General features: G+C 39.4%; 1 protein-coding gene across 1 annotated transcript; it reads left to right on the top strand.

Annotated features, from left to right (window-relative positions):
• Positions 1–493: 493 nt before the first annotated feature.
• maneal (mannosidase endo-alpha like) lies at positions 494–19,417 on the top strand. Its single transcript, XM_023277550.3, has 4 exons — positions 494–1,595; positions 4,746–4,855; positions 17,145–17,221; positions 18,384–19,417. The coding sequence occupies exons 1-4, from the start codon at positions 1,091–1,093 to the stop codon at positions 19,018–19,020; spliced, it is 1,329 nt and encodes a 442-aa protein (XP_023133318.1). The 5' UTR covers positions 494–1,090; the 3' UTR covers positions 19,021–19,417.
• Positions 19,418–20,002: the final 585 nt, after the last annotated feature.

The raw sequence follows: 20,002 nt of genomic DNA, 5'->3' as shown, positions 1-20,002 counted from the left end.
AAAAATATGAACATGAAGACTGGTGGGCTGTTTCGTATAAAATTAATGAAATCTGAAAAAAATTCCCGGCTGACCTTCTGAATCTATATGTAAAATAACTTTAGCACATTTAACGAAGCCCTGCAAATGTTTTCTAATTGCAAACTAATATATGTCCCTTTTGAAATACTGATGCTGAAAGTTTGCTAGAGGAAAAATAGCACTGAACAAAGATTAGATTTTGGCTTTAGACTGTGACACCTGGAGTCAATCTAGATTTTAGTTTGATTGCAGTTTTTAACACAGCTCAAATATGTTTATCAGCACTGAAACTTCATGTGTCCATTTATGAAGTTATGATGGCGCCACAATGCTGGAAAAGGTAGTATAGTCACAACATTTCTGAGCATGTGCAAGAGGATACAGATAAATGTATCCGCTTACAAACATGTCCTCTTATTTACGTCACGCGTTAAGCTCCGCCCCTTGCCGCTGTGTGGCACGGATCGCCCCTCATACCTCTGTCTGTGTTCGGGGTTAACTCCACCTCCCTGCTGCACTGCACAGAAACAAATGTTCCATTCTGTCGTCCATCTAAAAAAGAAAGTGTTTCAGCATCGCAGGGCTGAGGCGCTCTGAGGGAGGACCAGCAGCGGCTCCATGGAGGAGGGAGGCGGACGGACAGCAGCACGAAGGTAACCGGACCGGAGCGGCTCGGTTCGAGCCTCAGAGCAGCCTGGGCTGGGAACACACCGCCAGGAGACACACCGGGAAACTGTTGCGGGATGAAATCGATTTTTCACTTTTCTCTCGAAGAGCAAACGATGTGAATGAGAAGTGAAATGCCGGAGCAGAGGGCGAGCAGGAAGGGATTTGCTGAAGCATTACGGAGCAAGATGTCCTCGGGTCTGATTATGGAGGCAGATTGCTTGGGTTATCGTGCGTTTTTCAGGCTCCATTATGCACCAGCTGCTACAGCTACTGAAGGCTGCTCGTCTTTTATCTGCTAGTTGATGCTGTAGGATGATGCCCGGTCTGTAGCTCCACTAAGGATCCTCCGTCACTCCCCTCCGGCCGCCGGCTCCCTGCGGCAGCACCACGGACAGCGACCATGACTCGGCTGCGCAGGAAAGCTCTCGTCGCACTTTTCCTCTTCACGCTCTTCATCTTCGGAACCATGATGGGGCTCAGGACGCTCAAACCCAGCGATGGCTTCTCGGACCTGGCTCCCGGAATGGACTTCATCGGGGATAAATCCGAGAGGAGGAGGCTGGATGTGAAAGACGTGGTGGTGTCGCCGGGCCAGTTCCACATGGGCAGCAGCGACACCAAGGTGGTCTTCACCAAATCAGACCGAGATTACAGTATATTCTACGACGTGCACATCTTCTACTACCTGTGGTACGGCTCTCCCAGCATGGACAACAAGTACATCCACTGGGATCATGTGCTGGTGCCGCACTGGGACCCGAAGATCGCAGCCAGTCATGCCCAAGGAAGGCACACTCCTCCAGAAGACATTGCCTCCAGTTTCTACCCGGAGCTGGGACCCTACAGCTCCAGGGACCCTAAGGTGCTGGAGTCACACATGGCCCAGATAGAGGCGGCTGCAGCGGGTAACAATTGTTGCAACACTCGCTCTGCATGTTTTGGTGTAGTGTCGACAGTCATCTATAGGGCTAAACACCCACAAGCCCTAAAGATAAAGTCTAAGGTTCAAGGTTACTTTATTTATATGGGTAGATTTGCTTTGCAGAAAAAAATGATTGAATTTTGCATTCCATTACAAAACACACATTAAACCTGACAGGCAGGTCACAGGATCGAGTGACAAGACAAAAAAAGTGCTCAGTGTTCCGCCTTTCACTAATATAGCAGCAAGGATAAGTGAAAAGATAAGATAAATAACATCAAAATTTAAAAAAAAAAAAAAAAACACAATAAAACACAATAAATAGCCTTAGGGAAATATAAGCAATCTCTGGGACAAAAAACAGGATAACAACATAAAATTTAAGTGCCAGATTAGAAATTAACTGCCAATTTGATAATAATACTTCTTTAGGGAATGGAACTTAAAAGGAGCAACTTCCATTATAATAGTTATCAACATCACAAATCAATCTCCTCAGTAAATATTGAAACAGTTTTTACTGTGTAAATAAATTCAAAATGAAGTCGCTTGTTGTGCACAGGGATTACAGTCAGCCCACCCACAGCAATAACATGGAGTCAGTCCCAACACACACACTGATTGTCATAAGCTCTTATGTGCAGGTTCACATGCTGCCAGACAGACATCAGACAAACACCAGCACAGAGTTCACTTCACTTAGAATATGTTCCCAGTGCTATCAGAGCTCAGTAGCATTCAGTCTAGTCTGGTCCACCAGATCAGTAAACGCTGGATCACCAACCATCACCTACTCCAGACCACCAGATTCACTGTGTGTTTATTTGTTTTTGGTGAACAAATAAATTGCACGCAACACCTAACAACAATATCAACTCCAAAGAGACTCAAATAAAGTGGCATTTTAGCAAAAAACAATAACTTTACTCAAAACAACAAACTCACATTTTCATTTATAGCACAGAGAAGGGTATGTGTATGCAATGACTTTATAAAATAGAGTTTAACCTCCTGAAACCTGGCATCCACATATGTGGACTTTTTTTTTTCAAAAAGAGCGTATTGTTCATAATAATAATAATAATAATAATAATAACAATAATAATAATAATAATCCATCATCCATCCATCCATCCATCCATCCATCCATCATCTATACACCGCTTAATCCCCAGAGACAAACAATCACATTCACATTCACACCATTCACAGTTTAGAGTTACCAGTTAACTACAGCATGGTTTTGGACTGTGGGAGGAAGCTGGAGAACCTGGAAAAAAACCATTCATGCACAGAGAGAACATACAAACTCCATGCAGAAACCGAACCGGGGATCTTCTAGCTGCAAGGCGAAATTGTTAACCACCAAGCCACTGTGCAGCCGCTAATAATAATAACAACGCTAATAACAATATAAATATAATAACATCTAATAAATATAATAATCAGATATTAGTATTATCCCATTATTATATTTATCGGTTATCCCACATAACTAGTAGAAATCTAAAATACAAGGCCTCAGGTTGTAGGACGGTTACAAAAGCAGATGGTGAGTCTATGGAAGAATTCTGTAACACCAGAGATGATGTTGCAGAACTTTGTATGACACATGTCCCGCCTCTATACTCATTACGCCAATCATCTGCTTTGCAACACCAAACCTAGAAACATCCAGTGAATCATGCTGTTGTACAGAGGGGAAGTGTGGTGTCATCAAACTGTTCATAGAAGAAGCATAACCTGTGGGAAAAATGCTTTTAAGTGTTTATTTTTTAAAATTGCAGTTATGTCATGTTCATTCAGATAGGGACCTGGTGTCGTTAGCCCAAAAGAGCTTTCCTGAGACATTATAAAGAAGAAGAAAAAAACAGCCACAAGAACATGACCTATGGTGCAGAATTTAATATACAACCATTATGAAATATATATGCTGCATAAAACAGGCCTCCAGTTTACTTTTCTGGCACATGTGCAGCCCATGTGCTCACTCAGAGGCTGGTGTGCAGACCCTTGCAGACAAATTTACATCACACAAACACGCACAAATGGTGAATCAGTCTTCACAGGGTAATCTGGCCGAGCTGGGCACATATAAGCCATAAGAGATAGCAGTGCAGAAATGCTGGATTCAAGATTAACTCTATTATCCAAACAACTATTAGAAGAACCTTTGTATCAAAAATCTGATCTTCCTAATGACACTGGTCAAACTGGTACTGCATATTTGACACTATACAAAGAAATTATTTTTTAAAAATCCTTGAAAGTCTCACTATTGTACGTTGTATTTGCAGTAGACCAACATGCTTGCAGATTACTTGACTGAATGTTGCATTACTTCAGCTCTTTGACGTGTTTTTGTTTTTCACTGTCATCTGTCTGTCACTCTAATACTGCCTTAATACTCCCTAATTAATTACCTGGAAATGAACCTCACAGAATATCAGAGCTCAGCACAGCCTTGTACTTGCATGAGGCGCTGGTGTAACGTTACCCTCTGATACTGCTCCACGCGCCTGCAGTCCTGAGGGCTACTGTTGCAGTTGTTGGAAATACATCACACAAGCAGGCGCCTGACTGCTCACAAATACTGTAAATGTGGCTATTAACCCTCGGTCAGACATACTTCCTGTGTAGCTTCACAAAGGCACATTACTTCCCACAGTGATACTGAAGGATGGTTTTAGATATGGATCCTGATCTGTAGTATTGCTGATATGGATTTAAATACTGGGATAAATTAAAATAAATAAGGCCGAAGTCATCTGAAATCTTTGAGTAAGATTTTTAAAACAAGCATAGAATCGTAATGGAGGGAAATTTTCATTTTGAACCTGAACGATGTAATTATCTATGAATAAAATAACATTAAATGGTGATTTTATGAAAAACTCAATTTGTTGACCACTTCTTGTTCAAATTTTTCCAGACAGTGCTGCACAGTATATGACTGTGTCATCAGCGTAGAAATGAAAAGCTGAGTTTGGAATATGGTGTCCTCTGACTACAGGCCATGGTTTTCTTTGCTGTCTGCTGAAAGGAAACACTTTACTTACATTCACTATATTCAGACTTGATGCCTGCCTGTGCTCAGCCTAGTGTTCCTCCTCTCATCGCTGTGCTGGTGTAGGGGTGCTGGTGTTGTCCTGGTATCCTCCCGGGGTGGCAGATGACCATGGGGAGCCCACCGAGGACCTGGTTCCTGCTGTCATGGACGCCGCCCACAGGCACAGCATCAAGGTAACTGGTGAGACAACCGGTATGTTTTTCCCTTTCTGATGATTTACTGAATAAATGAATGCTGACTTGCCAGTGATAGCTGATTGTTATAGTCAAGAATAATATTGATCCTAATCTTGTGTAATGAGCTCTCAGTTTACGCTGATGTTGTTTTTGTACTTAGTTCTTTTTGTGATTGTCTAAATTTAATCAGTGTAATAATTGGAATGGTGAACATGAACTTGAGAGATGATTTATGGATGCCTGCCCAGTGGTGATGGAAGTCTTTAATTCCTTTACTTAAATTAAAGTCTCCATAGCACACTGTTAAAAATATTTTGTTACAAGTTAAAGTACTGCTTTGAAAACACCACGGAGAAAGCATGGAAGTACAATATAATCCCAAAAATACAGAAAACATGGCCCCTGTGTTTTTTATACGACCATATACAACATATGATTCATTATTACTGATGCAATAATAATAATAATTGTCTTGTTTCATCAATTGTTTTGTTGGCAATGAATCAGAAAAAAATGTGTCTAAAATAAATTACCAAGATTGTAAGAACCAATTGGGGAAGCGAAAAAGTAACTACTGTAGGAAACAACCATCAGCGCAAAATATTATCTTATTTCTTTTAAAAACATTATTAGCTATGTAATTAATGCCATATGACTAGAAGATTGCTTTAATTTTAAGATAGTTACAGATAATTTGCATATTGTGTAAAGCAAAAATACATGCTTTTCCACAATACTAATTGCAGCTTTTTTCCCAAAGTACAATCCACATTTAAAAGCTTACTGGGCATCCTTTGATTCAAGTATCCATTTGTTTTCAGTAATTTCATTTGAACATTATTTGTGTTACATCTATATGTCTGAAATGTTCAGCAATGCCAAATCTGGCCAGTCTTGTTCTTCCCACCATTCCTGACTAAAAAATAAATAAATAAATAACATAGACATCATCCAAAACTATATTATAGAGATTTAATGTAGATTTGTTTTAGTCAAACACATCTTGGAGCTCTGACAACAGAGTGAACCTCTTCAGATCTTTCTCCTTGCACAGGTCTCTTTCTCCTTTGGCCATTTTGCCACTCTCACTCCATGTCCACCATGAAATCTAGGCCTGTTTCGATTAAATGACTGACAGAGTGACCCTACCCCTCATGATAGTGGGAGGTGCTTTAAATTAGGACTCATGGCAAACGCAAGCTCATTGAAGAGTTCCATCTATTAAAATTGTGTAGGAAGAATTAGGTACCTTTGACTGAGGTTTCCCAGGATCCCAATACATTATTTTATTTTTTATTTTTTTATATTTTTTTTGTTAGAAAACACTATTGAAACAAAAACAGGAAACAATTATACAAAGTCATCAGGAAGAAAATGTTTGGCAGTGTCATGAAAAATTGGAGTTACCTGTGAGATTTGAATAAAGTACAATTCTGGGGTCTGCAGTTAAAATGATTTTTAAAAAAAGAAAAAGAAAGACAGAAAGAAAGAAAAAGCATCCAATCCTCATGTTTGAGAAGCTTTTACATTCAAATTCCTGAGGATTTCTTACTGTGTTGCAGGAGTATCTTAACTTGCCATCAAACATCGTCAACCAAATGTATTAGATTGAGAAGAACAATATTTCTAGATTTGTGCTACAGCAAATACTTGAATAAATGCCATACTCCACCACTCAGTATGAAAGTTTAGTCAGACCAAGCAGTGTCAAAACAACACAGATGTGACATTTATTTTTTTTGAGTTGGGTGTTTCTTTCTGACAGTGTCACTTCATATTACTGCCAAATATGAGTTCCACCCTGGAAACAGACACAAAGAATGTGATGTGACCTGCTCTGAGAATGAAAACATAGAATTAGAAAGTAAAACCATGTCAAAATTCATTTATTACCAAAATTTGATTTACAAACAAAACAAAACAAAATAAAAACTATTTAATTTTATGGCAATGCACATTTCACCCAATGTTATTTGCTAATTTGTGACATGTACATGAAGGAGACATGAAGGTAGAGAGTGGTAGCATAGTATGGACAAAAGTGGTGGCATATTGATTATTATTTTACTGCTGTTAAAATGCATTTATTTACTGTATGTAAATTGTTTTTGAATTGCCATGGTGAGTGAGTGACGCTTTCAGTCTTACCTTGTCTACTCTAAGGGCTAGTTTTCTAACTGCCATAGCTAGTAATCACTAACACGTTACCAAAAGGGAATATGCTAACAGCAATCCTCCAATATTATCTCTGCTAGCTACAGTCCTTCAACAGTACGGTAGCTGTCTGCTGACTGCTGCTTACACCATGTTTAGTCTAGACTAGTCAGAATTTTTGTTACAGATATCTATAACATTATTCTGACCAGTCATAACAACAGTTAGGAATATCTATATTTCAGACCAGTCTGGTTTAAAATAATAGCTGCTCAAACATCATTCTGACTAGCCTGAATTGTTGTAATGATGCTGCTCATGGGAGGCTTCTCAATGAATATTGGTCCAGCAAAGAAGAATTACTATCAGTCAGAATCAAGCTGCAGATACATGGAACTGGAATTACAGAACATAATAGTGCAGTTGTAAATAGCTGCAATGTGAATCTGTAATGAGAAACTCAAGAATAGTAAAAGTGATGCCATTTGTTTTGGAAGAATGACACTGTGGAGATCTGAAATGTTCTTTTTAACTAGGCAGAATTCAGTCATGGATAGCTGCAGTACAGATCTAGTCTAGCTATCAAATATTTAAATCAGCTGCCATACATTCAGCTCATGTGGGATGGAAGGCAATTATGCTAAAGATTCCCCCGATTACCACTTGTCACATCATTGGACAGCTCAAGGTTAGCAGCTGCCATTTTTCCTGCTGCTGCTTTTCCCTCATTACTAGTGATTGTAGCTGTCTTAATCAATAAATGCTAACAAAACATGACAAAAGAACACAAACATTAACAAATAATTTGCTAAAGACTATTAATGGCTACTATACAGGAGTGTCATTTATCACTCAGTGTAATAATTTTTGAGTGACTGTAGTTTTACTGCATATTCAGACGTGGGGAAAATACTGTTCTGGTTTAATATAGTACTACATTAAATTTTGGCATTTAATTGCCTTTAAAAAACAGACTTTGACTAATGTGAGACGTCTAAGTCAGATATATCTTTTAGAAACTTCTCCAGCTGTAACTGTGATCTCCGTTCCCTCAAAGGTTAGTATGATTAGTGAGAGAGCTGTTGTTGTTGAAGAAATTCAACTAAAATGAATTGATTTTACTTTCTATGTTTGGAATGCTATTTGACTAGTCCTTAACATTGTTTCTCTCCTGTTGAGAAAGAGCGTGTCATGCCCTTTATTCAACATGCATGATGTCTTGCAGCTGCATTGCATTCTGGTCCACTGAGCCCACTGACAGTGAAGAGACTAGTACCTTCACACTGGGTCCCAGTGGCAGCTTCGATTTTAATGCCCTGACCTCAAAACTTGACATTTACAGTAACATCAATGTTTCAAACAATGAAAATGTCCTGTTATCAGAGGCTTTCCCTGCTGAGCCAATAGCTGCTCAAGACTTGAAGTGCTTTAGAGCTGATTTTCCTTTTCAGTGCACAGTTCCATCTAACAAAGTCATATCCACTTTAGCGCTGAAGGGTTGCAGATACCTTAAAGCCTTAAGATGCTGAAGGTGCTGGAGACGGTAGCAGCAGCAAAAACTAGCTGAGCCCAGACTCTAGATTCAGCATTAACAGCACAGAAGAGCTTTCCTTTGGTCTACTTTCATGCTCCTTATATGGAAGTCTTAGACTGAGAACTGGGTCTCTCTGTGTGTCTCAGTCAGACTTACACAACAGTGTGTATCTCACAGCTGACCTGAGGGCTAATGCTCCAGTGTTTCAGTGTACCAGAGCTGCCACTGTGACAAAATACAAGCTGAAGCCTGTGTGTGTTTTTTCCTTTGCAAATGTCATATGTATGTACCTTCAGACATTGCATGTCATGTGATACACTGATGCAGACACAATTTCTCTGCAACTTTGTAGAAGTAACAGGGTCAGGTCACTGGTGTCGCAGAAATCCTGCTGAGGCCATCACACATTACGCACAGGAGAACACAAGCTGATCCATAATCCCCTGCAGCATTCCAAACCTCATTAATTAAGTATAGATTAACCGTGTTGGCCCAAATGAAATGCTGGTGTTGGTACAGGCAGCAAACAAGAAGAGCAAAATTAAAGCTGCACTAATAAATATTTGATTTAAACCATGGATCAAATGCAATATGAAATGTGTTGTTTTTAGTGATGGATCTATAGAGGCTTATTACACAACCCTGCATTGTTTTTAAAAATTCTACAGAGTTGTTTGTGTCTTTTAGCTTGCTGTTTTAGTTTTCATGGCCTACACACATTCACAGTTTTGGTCCATGCTCTCATCAGCCTTGTTGCCAGTAACAACAAGCAGCTGTTTTTAGGTGCGCAGCCCACATAAAATATCCTGCACAGCACCCAATTAAAGATAGACAAAGTTAGCAACTAACTTAAATGAAAAAAAATCAACGAGGTTTATTTATGTGGTGCCATATTTCATGATATGCAGGTCAAAGTGTTTTACAATTCAGCAACAAAAAATAAAGATTCAAAACTTCTCCTCTGGAGTTGATGGAGACCAAAGATACGGTGTAAAGGAGAGTATTTTTGGGGCTGAATGAATGAATGAATGAAGCCACTAAAAACAAATTAAAATATTCAAAACAGCAACAAAACAAAATAAAACAAAACAAAGCAAAAAAATAATAGCCCAGCTTATCCAAAAAGGAGTAGGATGAAGCATAAGCTCATTTACTCCTACTCCTTCTCCATACATGTAACACTTATATTGCTTGCTAACATATTAGCAAACACTCATTTGTGAGATAATATGCTAGCTTTATCAATTTTGTCAAACATGTCTGTCTACAAAATAACTGAAATTATTTCAATGGTAATTATGAATGAAAAAGGAACGTACATTATCATTTAGTCTACAAGTCTGTTTCCTTTGTTTTAATAGTGTCAAATCAAATCAACCATTATTGTCCTTTAGCTGTGCATACAACCATAGTGCAGGCAAAATTAGAGGGTGTTTCACTAGGCATCCAATAAAAAAAGAGTAACTTTAAAACACACACACACACACCCCTGAGACGTACTGTGGCTAAAATGAAATTAAAATCATCTCTGTATAAAGCATCCATAGTAGCACCCTGTGGTTAAAGTGCCCATTAAAGTTAAAGTGTCTCTGTGAATTATAATAATTTAAAACTATAACTAAGGTGCAGTGGTGTGCACATTCCAGATGAGCCGTTCAGCATTCAGCACAGCTTGAGGGATGACACTGTTGATCAATCTGGTATTAATAGTTTCACAGTTCCACCAGGTTTAAAAACTTTTTAGGGATGTTTGAAATCTTTTATTAAATTGCACAAAAGCAGGCAAATGGAAACACATCTAATGTTACATCACAGCTGTAGACTATATATAAAAGATAGACGCAGTATCGAGATTTGAAAAGTGAAGCCAACACAGATGAGGCTTAAGCCGGCATTCTTTCTAACAGCCAGCAGGAGGTGATTCCTCTGTTTGGAAAAAAAAGGTCTGATTGTTTAGAGGTCTATGAGAAAATGATCCTACTTCTCAGTTGATCTGTTACCTCTGTAAACACTTTTCTAATGAGTTTATGGTCTCACCTGCTTGAAGCAAGACTTTGTGAATACACAATGCCACCGTATTGGCATGCGTAGTGTCCTAAAGTTCTTAAATCAGATCCATCCTTCTGTCATTTCGTCTGGATTCACAAATGTGTGACGGTGACAGAATAGAATAGAAATATGTTATTATTCCCAGGGGGGAAATTCAGTTGTTACAGTAGGAGTACAGTAACCACCACCATAAATATAGTTAAATAAGCAAAAATATGTAATAAGGAAAACTGAACAGCAAGGAAAATACAAAATGCCAAATTTGAGGCTTCACATCGGCTGCCCACTAGGAGCACCTTGTAGCCAGCAGTGCACCTCTCCTACACTCACACCATTGTTGTTTTTTTTTAGAAGTGTTTAGCAGGTTGAAGTGCAACATATGTTAGCTTCATTGCAGCTTTAGTTAGCAACTGGCAAATCGTAATTACTGATTTTATAACATTAAAACTACAGAAAGATAGAGTAACAATCAACCATTTTCTTTTTCTTACCTGGTGTTGGGTTGTTGAGACAGCAGGCTAAAGCAAGGCATTCTGGACAGACCTCTCCCCAGCAACATAGTCTAGTTCCTCCAGGCCAGAGGAAATATGTAATCCCTGCAGCAAGTTCTGGGTATACCCTGGGGTCTCTTCCCAATTAAACATGCCCAGAAAAACTCTTAAGGAAGACATCCTAATCTGAGAACTCTACTCTGCCCCCCCCCTGATGTCCGAGCCCCTCATCGGTCTCTAAGGCTGAGCCCAGCCTCCCTTAAGGAAAGCTCATTTTGACCACTTGTATCTGCAGACTAATTCTTTCGGTCACTAACCAGAGCTAATGTCGGTAGCTGAAGGTTGGAACATAGATCACCTGGCAAAACAAGATTTTTGCCGTACGGTTCCCTCTTGATCACAATGGCCCGGTACAACGCCTACATTCCTGCTGATGCTCCATTTTCAAAATGGATTGTAAAATTTTGTTTCTTTGAATGCCAGCTCTGACTTTCTCTACCTCTGAGTAAAACGTCCCTGCCATTCAAAAGTTTGGATCAATCCTCAATTTTTTTCTAAATTAACATTAAGAAACTTGCGAAAGTTTGCTGATGAATGATTGATGACTGTTTTTTTTCTTCCATCGGTGCCATATGGCGTTGTCACCAATGACTATGTGGTAGACTACACGCATTTTTTCATCCAGATTGTTAAATATTCTGCATTAAAACAATTTCAAAGACATATACTATCATTCAGAAGTTTGAGGTCACTGACAAATGCACTGATTTTTGAAAGAAAAGCATTTTTTCAATGAAGATAACATTAAATTAATCAGAAATACAGTCTAGACATTGTTAATGTGGTAAATGACTATTCTAGCTGGAAATGGCTGATTTTTAATGGAATATCTCCATAGGGGTACAGAGGAACATTTCCAGCAACCATCACTCCTGTTTTCTAATGCTACATTGTGTTAGCTAATCATGTTGAGAGGCTAATTGATGATTAGAAAACTCTTGTGGAATTACGTTAGCACATAAATAAAAGTGTGAGTTCTCATGGAAAACATGAAATTGACTGGGTGAACCCAAACTTTTTAATGGTAGTGTATCTCCAACAGCTCATACTGTACATGTATATGCCCCGAAACACACTGACCACATTAGTTTGTGTTTTTACTTTGGATTTCTTTGGTATAAAGCACACAGATTACATAAAATGCAAATATAGACGTGTGATGGGAAGGTTATTGCAACATTCCTAACTATTTCTGGTCATTCTGGGTACACTTTATGCTTTCTAAGCCCTCAAGATAAAACACTGCCTTGCAAAGAATTGTAAGATGTGATTTCTTCTTTAATAATAGCATTTTGCATGTGCAGTTTCAAAATTTTCATCTCAGTTTACATAATTAGCTGAATTAATGTAGCATACAGCAACTTGATGATATAACATTGCTTCAGGTCATCATCATCTGAGGAGAAGCCAAACACTGGTGAGAGCTGTTCAGGAGGCTTGTTTGTTGCGGCAGCGTCTATACACCTGAGGCTTGGAATGTAAATACGAGAGTCTGTCAGCATCACGCTACATGAGGGGATCCGAGCAAACAAAACACTTTTCATCCCAGTTTATTCAACCAAACAGGAGAAGACTGAACAGCGTCTTACCTCGCTGGCCTTTCATGATTTCCAACCAGTCGAGACTGCTGACAAGCCCGAGCTCGGGCGCCAAACAGCACTGCGTTGCCATGGAAACTGTTTATGAAGACCTTGCAGCCTCTTTTGAAAGATGGAGTGGGCGTTGAGCGTTCACTGTTCATGGCTCGACAGCTCTGTCAATGCTTTACTGTTTGCCACTGAGCTGCAGCCGACCTTTTTCCCTTTTGCAACTGAAGCAAACAAGTGCACCATAGTTATTTCAGGATGACAGAGGGCATCCATCATTCAGCTTTCAGCTCGTGCCAAAGAACACAACGCACTGTTCTCTGTGAAATTAGGTTGATTATTGTGTTTTTAATTTATTTTTTTCCGAGCTAAAAGGGAGTACAGATGCACTGCCATTGAAAAGTGTGGGGTCACCCAGATAATTTCATGTTTTCCATGAAAACTCACACTTTTATTCATGTGCTAACATAATTGCACAAGGGTTTTCTAATAATCAATTAGCCTTTCAACATCATTAGCTAACACAATGTAGCATTAGAACACAGGAGTGATGGTTGCTGGAAATGTTCCTCTGTACCCCTATGTAGATATTCCATTAAAAATCAGCCATTTCCATCTAGAATAGTAATAGTAAATAATATTTGCCACATTAACAATGTCTACACTGTATTTCTGATTCATTTAATGTTATCTTCATTGAAAAAAAAATGCTTTTCTTTCAAAAATCAGGACATTTCTCAGTGACCCCAAATGATAAATGGTTTTTAAAGGTTTAATTACTACTCAAGAGTAGCTACACAAAGGGATTTCAGAGACACTTGGGTCAGTAGAGTTCATGTCACCCTGTGTCACCTGAATGTGTTGACAGACAAGATGACAATCCAGGACCTGCCTGTGGGCATTGTAAGCATCTGCTTCACATGTTTTCTCCTCCTCTTCCTCCGCACATCCTTTATCCTGAAATACTCAGCATCCTCCAGGCTAAACATAGGTTCTATCTCCTATTCTGTCTCTTTCTATCTTTATACCAGTGGAACAGGATGTAGTTTGTCTGCCCATTTGTGTACTCTGCAGGGTGATTATATTTACATCATCTGTCAAGAAAACATGCAAGCGTCCTCCAAGAATCTAAGCACACTCAATCTGAATCATTAAGTAGCAAAAAAAAAAAAAATGCACTTGCAAAATGTTATGATTTTTTGCAAACTAAAAGGGTGTTTTTCTAGAACTAGTGGTCAGAGCAGAGCAGTGGTAAATAAGCAGGTCTCTTTAATAGTATACAACACAGATGGATACAGCCTTCCGGTCTGAAAGGAAAAGCCAGTATACAAATGCCTTACACCGCCCTTCTTTCTAATGGCCAGCAGAAATCGGGATTTATAGAAGTCTATGAAAAAATGATCCTACTTCACACTTGATCTGTTACATCACTGAATGTTTTCATCATAAATTTATGGTGTTGTGAGTTTCAAGACTTTTTGAATATGACTTCATATAAATTTAGCAAATTATGGTCCCATTTACAGGAAAATATTCGATAAAGCAGGGCTACCTTGTAACTGACAAGTTCCTAGTGTATGAGCTTGCATAGTCCTTGAGCTCTTAGTTAGATCCAGCAAAGACCAACATGGTGGCAGCCAAATTTCAAACTCAAACATTGAAATCGGTTGTCCACAAACCAATGCGTGTCATCACGGTTGTTAAATCCATATTTCATTTTAAGTTTGTGGTCTATGTTTTTTTTTTTTCTTTTTTTTAATCAGATTTACGATTAAGACACGTGCAACAACAGGAGTAACCATATAAATCAGCTGTTGACAATAATGACTATAAAAGTCTTTGGAAATGTTTATGGAGATGGAAGTGTGTTGAAAATGTAAATACGACTGTTTAAAGGAAAACTCCACAGAGTACCTTGGAGTGCTTTGACACGGGGTCGGCATGGTTTGTACAGCCTTCAGGAAACAGACACATGCTTTTACTTCTACACTGACAAAGACTGCAGTCTCCTACTGCCTGTTCGGCTTTTATGTATTACCAATTTAACCCTCAGCAATTACAACTTTAAACTATGTCAAATACTCACTTGAGTGGTTGTGTGTCAAAGCTGAGTTGGCTTTTAGCAGTCTATCTGGTGACTTACTGACATGCTGCCCTCCCAGGTTGTACTGATTCAGCCAAACCAAAGAGAGCACTTGGTAGCTTTGGGGCTCAACAGATTCTTTGCTGACCTGTAAAACAGTAGACCCTACCTAAACTTCGTGACACTAAACTACACAGTTTATGGTGCAATAATTTCTTTTGAAAAAGGTAATTGTTGAAAATCAAGTCAGCTGAAATGCTGAAATAAGAGCCCAAAGTTTTCTTAATTCTTCAATTACACAAATGTAAAGAATCAGTGGTTCTGGTAAGTCAAATGAGTCTGCCTTGAAGTATTAACAAACCCCTGAATGGCAAGATATGTTTCACAAAATGCAATAAATAAATAAATAAAATGACAACGTGTTTAATTGTCATTGCAGGAATATTCCATTTACAGTTGCATAGAATCCAACTGCAGCCTGTCAAACTCTGTCAGCTGAAAGGACAGTCACCAAAGCAACAATTATCAAAACAAGAGAATATGAAAACACCAACGTGCTGCAATCTATTTAGTTCCTTTTTGGACTTTTTTATACCCATAAATTACCATTTGTTCTTTTAGTCATGTGTCTTCAAGATCATTTGTGTTAAAAATGTTGCAAGCAATGGCTGATAGCCAAGCCTACATGTCATGGTTTATTGTGTATAGTGAAAGGTATCCATCTGAAACACCAGCATTTATAAGTTGTCCTAAAACAGAACCATTTACAAAGCTAATGCATAATATACTAAACTGTACAGAATTTATTTCCAGAGGCTGGTAAGTACCAAAGGCCAGTCTCCATACTACTTTTTAAATTTGTTGTCTAATGTCCTGGTAACATGACCTTTTCTTAGCATACTACCTAATAATACTTGTTTCCTTTCTGTTTTACCCGAGAACCATTTGTGACAGCAGCATTTTGTGCCCTACCCCATGATTTTGTTGAAAAGTCAAAGCATTTTTTTGTTATTAACAGCAGACGACATTTTAAAGGTCATACACTGAGCTTGGCACACCTAAGTTAAGTCTGTCTCAAGCAACAGCACAAACATAGTGATTTATACTGGTGTGAGCTGGGGGTCATTAATCTGGTAGATATTGGAGGGTCTTTCACAGAGCTCCAAGAAAGATTTACACCAGTGAGCCAACACCTTATGACCTCACACAGATGGAGTGAATTACATCGATTGTCTAAAACAGCTCATGTCAAGCTCAGGGATGTATAGTGAGCAGTTAGTGCTCGTAGTCAGTGTGTGGACCAGTGTGCAGGTGTAAAGACCTGATCTGAGCAACTTTGACATGAGCCACATCAGAATGGCCCACCGACTGGGTCACAGTACGTCTGAAAGGTGAGGTTAGCAGCAATGAGCAAACCATGAACTGTGGAGATGAGTTGGAACTTGCAACTGACAGGATTTAAAATATGTTCTATTAACATCTTGGATACCTTCAGAGGTCTTGTAGAATCCATTCCTTGACCAGTCGGAGCTGTTGGGCAACACACTAGCACCAACAGAACGTTAGGCAGAGGTTGTCGTAATGTTCTGACTCATCAGTTTGAATCACTGTTCTCTATTCCGAACATATCTCAAAGAGGTTTCCGTGGTTCCATTTGGTTTTGAGTAACTGAGACCTGAAACTGAACCTAAGTTGGTCTGGTTTCAAATTCTACTCAGTGTAATCAGATCAAGTGCGTTTCATTTTACTGCCATCACATCATGTTCCCACTGTTTCGTTTTGGATTGAATCAAACACTGTGGACCTCCAATCTGTTGATGTGATTTTTACATTTGTTCTGACCTGCTTATTTTCTTGGTTTCAAATACAACTTAACTAGCTGTGTCAGTCGTGAGGACCTGCTCTTGACTGTTGGTTCATTGTGCACAGAGGAGAATGCTTGTCATTGCAACATTATAAATGTTTCCTCTGACTGACACTCACCCTGCTTGGACTCAGTATGACGCTGTAATGAAGTAGAGCAGTTTGGTATTTGAGTATTCACACAAAAACAAGCGTTCACTGCAGAACACGTTCTTTCAGAGGGAGCATAAAATGACAGTTCAATCAACGCTGTGATTCAGCAATTCATGATTGAGATAGCACTGCCAAATTATTAGCAAGGTCCATGGATTACTAATTAAATGTTGTGTTCACACTGGCTGTCCAACAAGATAAATAACACGCAGGAACAATGAACAAGATTCACTGCATAACCCTTTATTTTCCAGGTTTTTGTGTATTCAGTTGGTGTTTTTTTTAACATCGTTATTCACGTGTCTCTGTGCAGGTGGCCTTTCACATACAGCCATACAAGGGACGGACGGACCAGAGCATGCATGACAACATCAAATATATCATTGACAAGTAAGCTGTTTTTCTGTGTGTTCACTTACCTCTGCGTTAGATTTGTGTCCTTGCACTGACCTAATGGGTCAAGCTCTGCTGCCTGTATCAGTGGCTGCTGACGTTAGAAGTCTACAGATCTGGTGAAACATGAAGCCTGATAAGGGAAAATGAGGAACAGGTAGATAGATATAGATGTCTCTCCTGTGATTCTGCTGTAATGGATCAGAAGGTAGCTTCTGCTCTGACTTCAAGCAGACTGAATATGTGTCAAAGAACCTTATCTTTTATATAGTAATTTGATCTTATTCAGCTTTTCCCGGGACTCAATGATTGTATAAAATATGTTAGCTTTAACAGGGAGATGTCAGGTTGCGAGGCTAATCGGACAGTGTTCCATAGAAGCTATTCAGTAGTAGTCTGATAGAAAAAAAAAATCCAGTGATCTCACACTGTGACTAGGAACAAGAATAAAGAGGCTGAATGTTGCCATGTTTATAATGACACAAGACTGGAGGTAAATCAAAGCACAGGCTTTGTTCAGTGCCTTGAGTTAAATCACATTTCTGGACTTTATATTGCTGCCAATATTTCCAGGAACCCACTGTGCTGACCATCTGTATAAAATAAAACAAAAAATGAGGAGTCAGAAAAAGAGATGGTGCTTTAAATAAAATATACATACGGTCTGAATGTGTGACACAAAGTAAACGTGAAATCTCAGCTGCTTTTAAGGTGCCGCATACAGTATTTTAGCATCATTACACTCTTATAGTTACAAATAAACAAGACCACTAATAAGAAAACTGCTAACCTGGGCATCTACCCTGGCTCGCACACTGACTCTGGGTCGCAGCAGATGAACATACCAATACTAATTGATGTCAAAATATTCCATCACCAGAATTTTGCTTGTCATTGTTCTCACTGGAAATGGTACCATTTCTGTGATCTGTTTAGCCAGACTGATTCAGAACAATATCTTGCAAGTGTGCAAGATTTAAAAATTTCCAATTCTGGAATCCCCGGGGTGGTGGCAGACAGCAGTACACCCATTGCACCATTAAAATCACAATAAAATGATAAAAATCTAAATCTACATATAGTATCTTTAGAAATACGTTCTCCTATGTAACATTGGGCTTGGTTATCAAAAGTATTTGCTTTCTCTCATTTTTCTCAGGTATGGAAAACATGGCGCCTTCTACAGATTCAGGTCAAGCACAGGACGAGTCCTGCCTCTGTTTTATGTCTATGACTCCTACCTGACTCCACCTGAGTCCTGGGCAGAGCTGCTGTCAGCTAAAGGCTCCCACAGCATCAGAGGCACACCTTACGATGGGATTTTTGTTGCCCTCATTGTCGAGGAGCGCCACAAACATGACATCCTAGCTAGTGGCTTTGATGGCATATATACCTACTTTGCCTCCAATGGATTTTCTTTTGGCTCATCCCACCAGAACTGGAAAGCCATCAAGGCCTTCTGTGATGCAAACAATCTGCTGTTTATCCCCAGTGTCGGTCCAGGCTACGTAGACACTGCTGTTAGACCGTGGAACAACCATAACACCAGGAACCGAGTTAATGGCCGTTACTATGAGACATCCCTGCAGGCAGCTCTGTCTGTCAGGCCAGAAATTGTCACCATTACGTCCTTCAACCAATGGCATGAAGGTACGCAGATAGAGAAGGCAGTACCCAAGAAAACAGTGACCCGTTTGTATCTAGACTATCTGCCTAATCAACCAGTCCACTACTTGGAGATTACGCGCCAATGGGCAGAGAACTTCAACAAGGAGAAGGACAAGTGGCTGATGTGAATATAGCTTCAGTTGCCTGGAAAACACTCCAAGCTTCAGCATAAATGACACTGAGTCAACTCCCACTACTGCACCTTTATGTTCATCCACTTATCTGTTTTTCTCCAGCTCCAAGTACTCCTGATGAGGTTTTCCCAAATCTTTTCTCTATCCTTACTCTTTTTATTCACTAACAGTTTTTGTACAGTTCAGTAATGTCACCGGTATGTTGAAGGTAAAAGGTCACAACTATGAAGAGCTAATCATTGTTTCCTGATCAATGTTTGGTCGAAACATCAAGTGTGGCTGTGTACAGTGACTGTGCTCTGTATGGTTGTTTTTTCTTATTTTCTTATGATAAAGACTGTTCTTTCCTGTATTTCCCTGATGACCAATTAAAATGTGTGTCTGTTTCCTGTTTGAGAGTCAGTGTTTGATGTCAAATAAGAGAATCAATGTCAGCCGCTGATCTGTAGTCAGGTGTAAGTAGACAGTTAAATAACCAATACAGTCAACAGTTCTGTGTGGCATTCTAGAACCACTGCATGTCAGGACAGCACCTGTGTCTCAGACCAAACCAAGCAGGCATGTCCACCACACCTCCCCCTCCCTGCATGTTTCTTTTACAACCAGAAATGTTGTTTACATGAAGGTCATCAAAAGAGAACTTAGCCGCAGCTATTAGTCAACGCTACTATTGTTAAATAGATTAAATGTCCATCAAGAGTTGCTAACTTGAGTAGCAGTATCTATACTTGACCGGTCTCTCCTGCACTCCACTTGTGTCCACACATGACCAGCCTGACCAGTGGACAGACTGGACTTGGTGGTGTACAGATTGGAGCAGATCATGTGTGGAAACAGACACACACAGACTGGAGCAGAACATACAGTAGCAAGGGAGTCGCAAAACAGAGACTCTCACACTGAGCTGGAATAAAATGAATTAGTAGAAATTATGTAAATAACAAAAATTTAAAACTTTGTTTTCAAAGTTTGTGGG

This window comes from Amphiprion ocellaris, chromosome 15 (genome assembly GCF_022539595.1).
Source record: "Amphiprion ocellaris isolate individual 3 ecotype Okinawa chromosome 15, ASM2253959v1, whole genome shotgun sequence".
NCBI classification, from domain to species: Eukaryota; Metazoa; Chordata; class Actinopteri; family Pomacentridae; genus Amphiprion; species Amphiprion ocellaris.
This window is presented reverse-complemented; position numbering and strand designations above follow the sequence as displayed.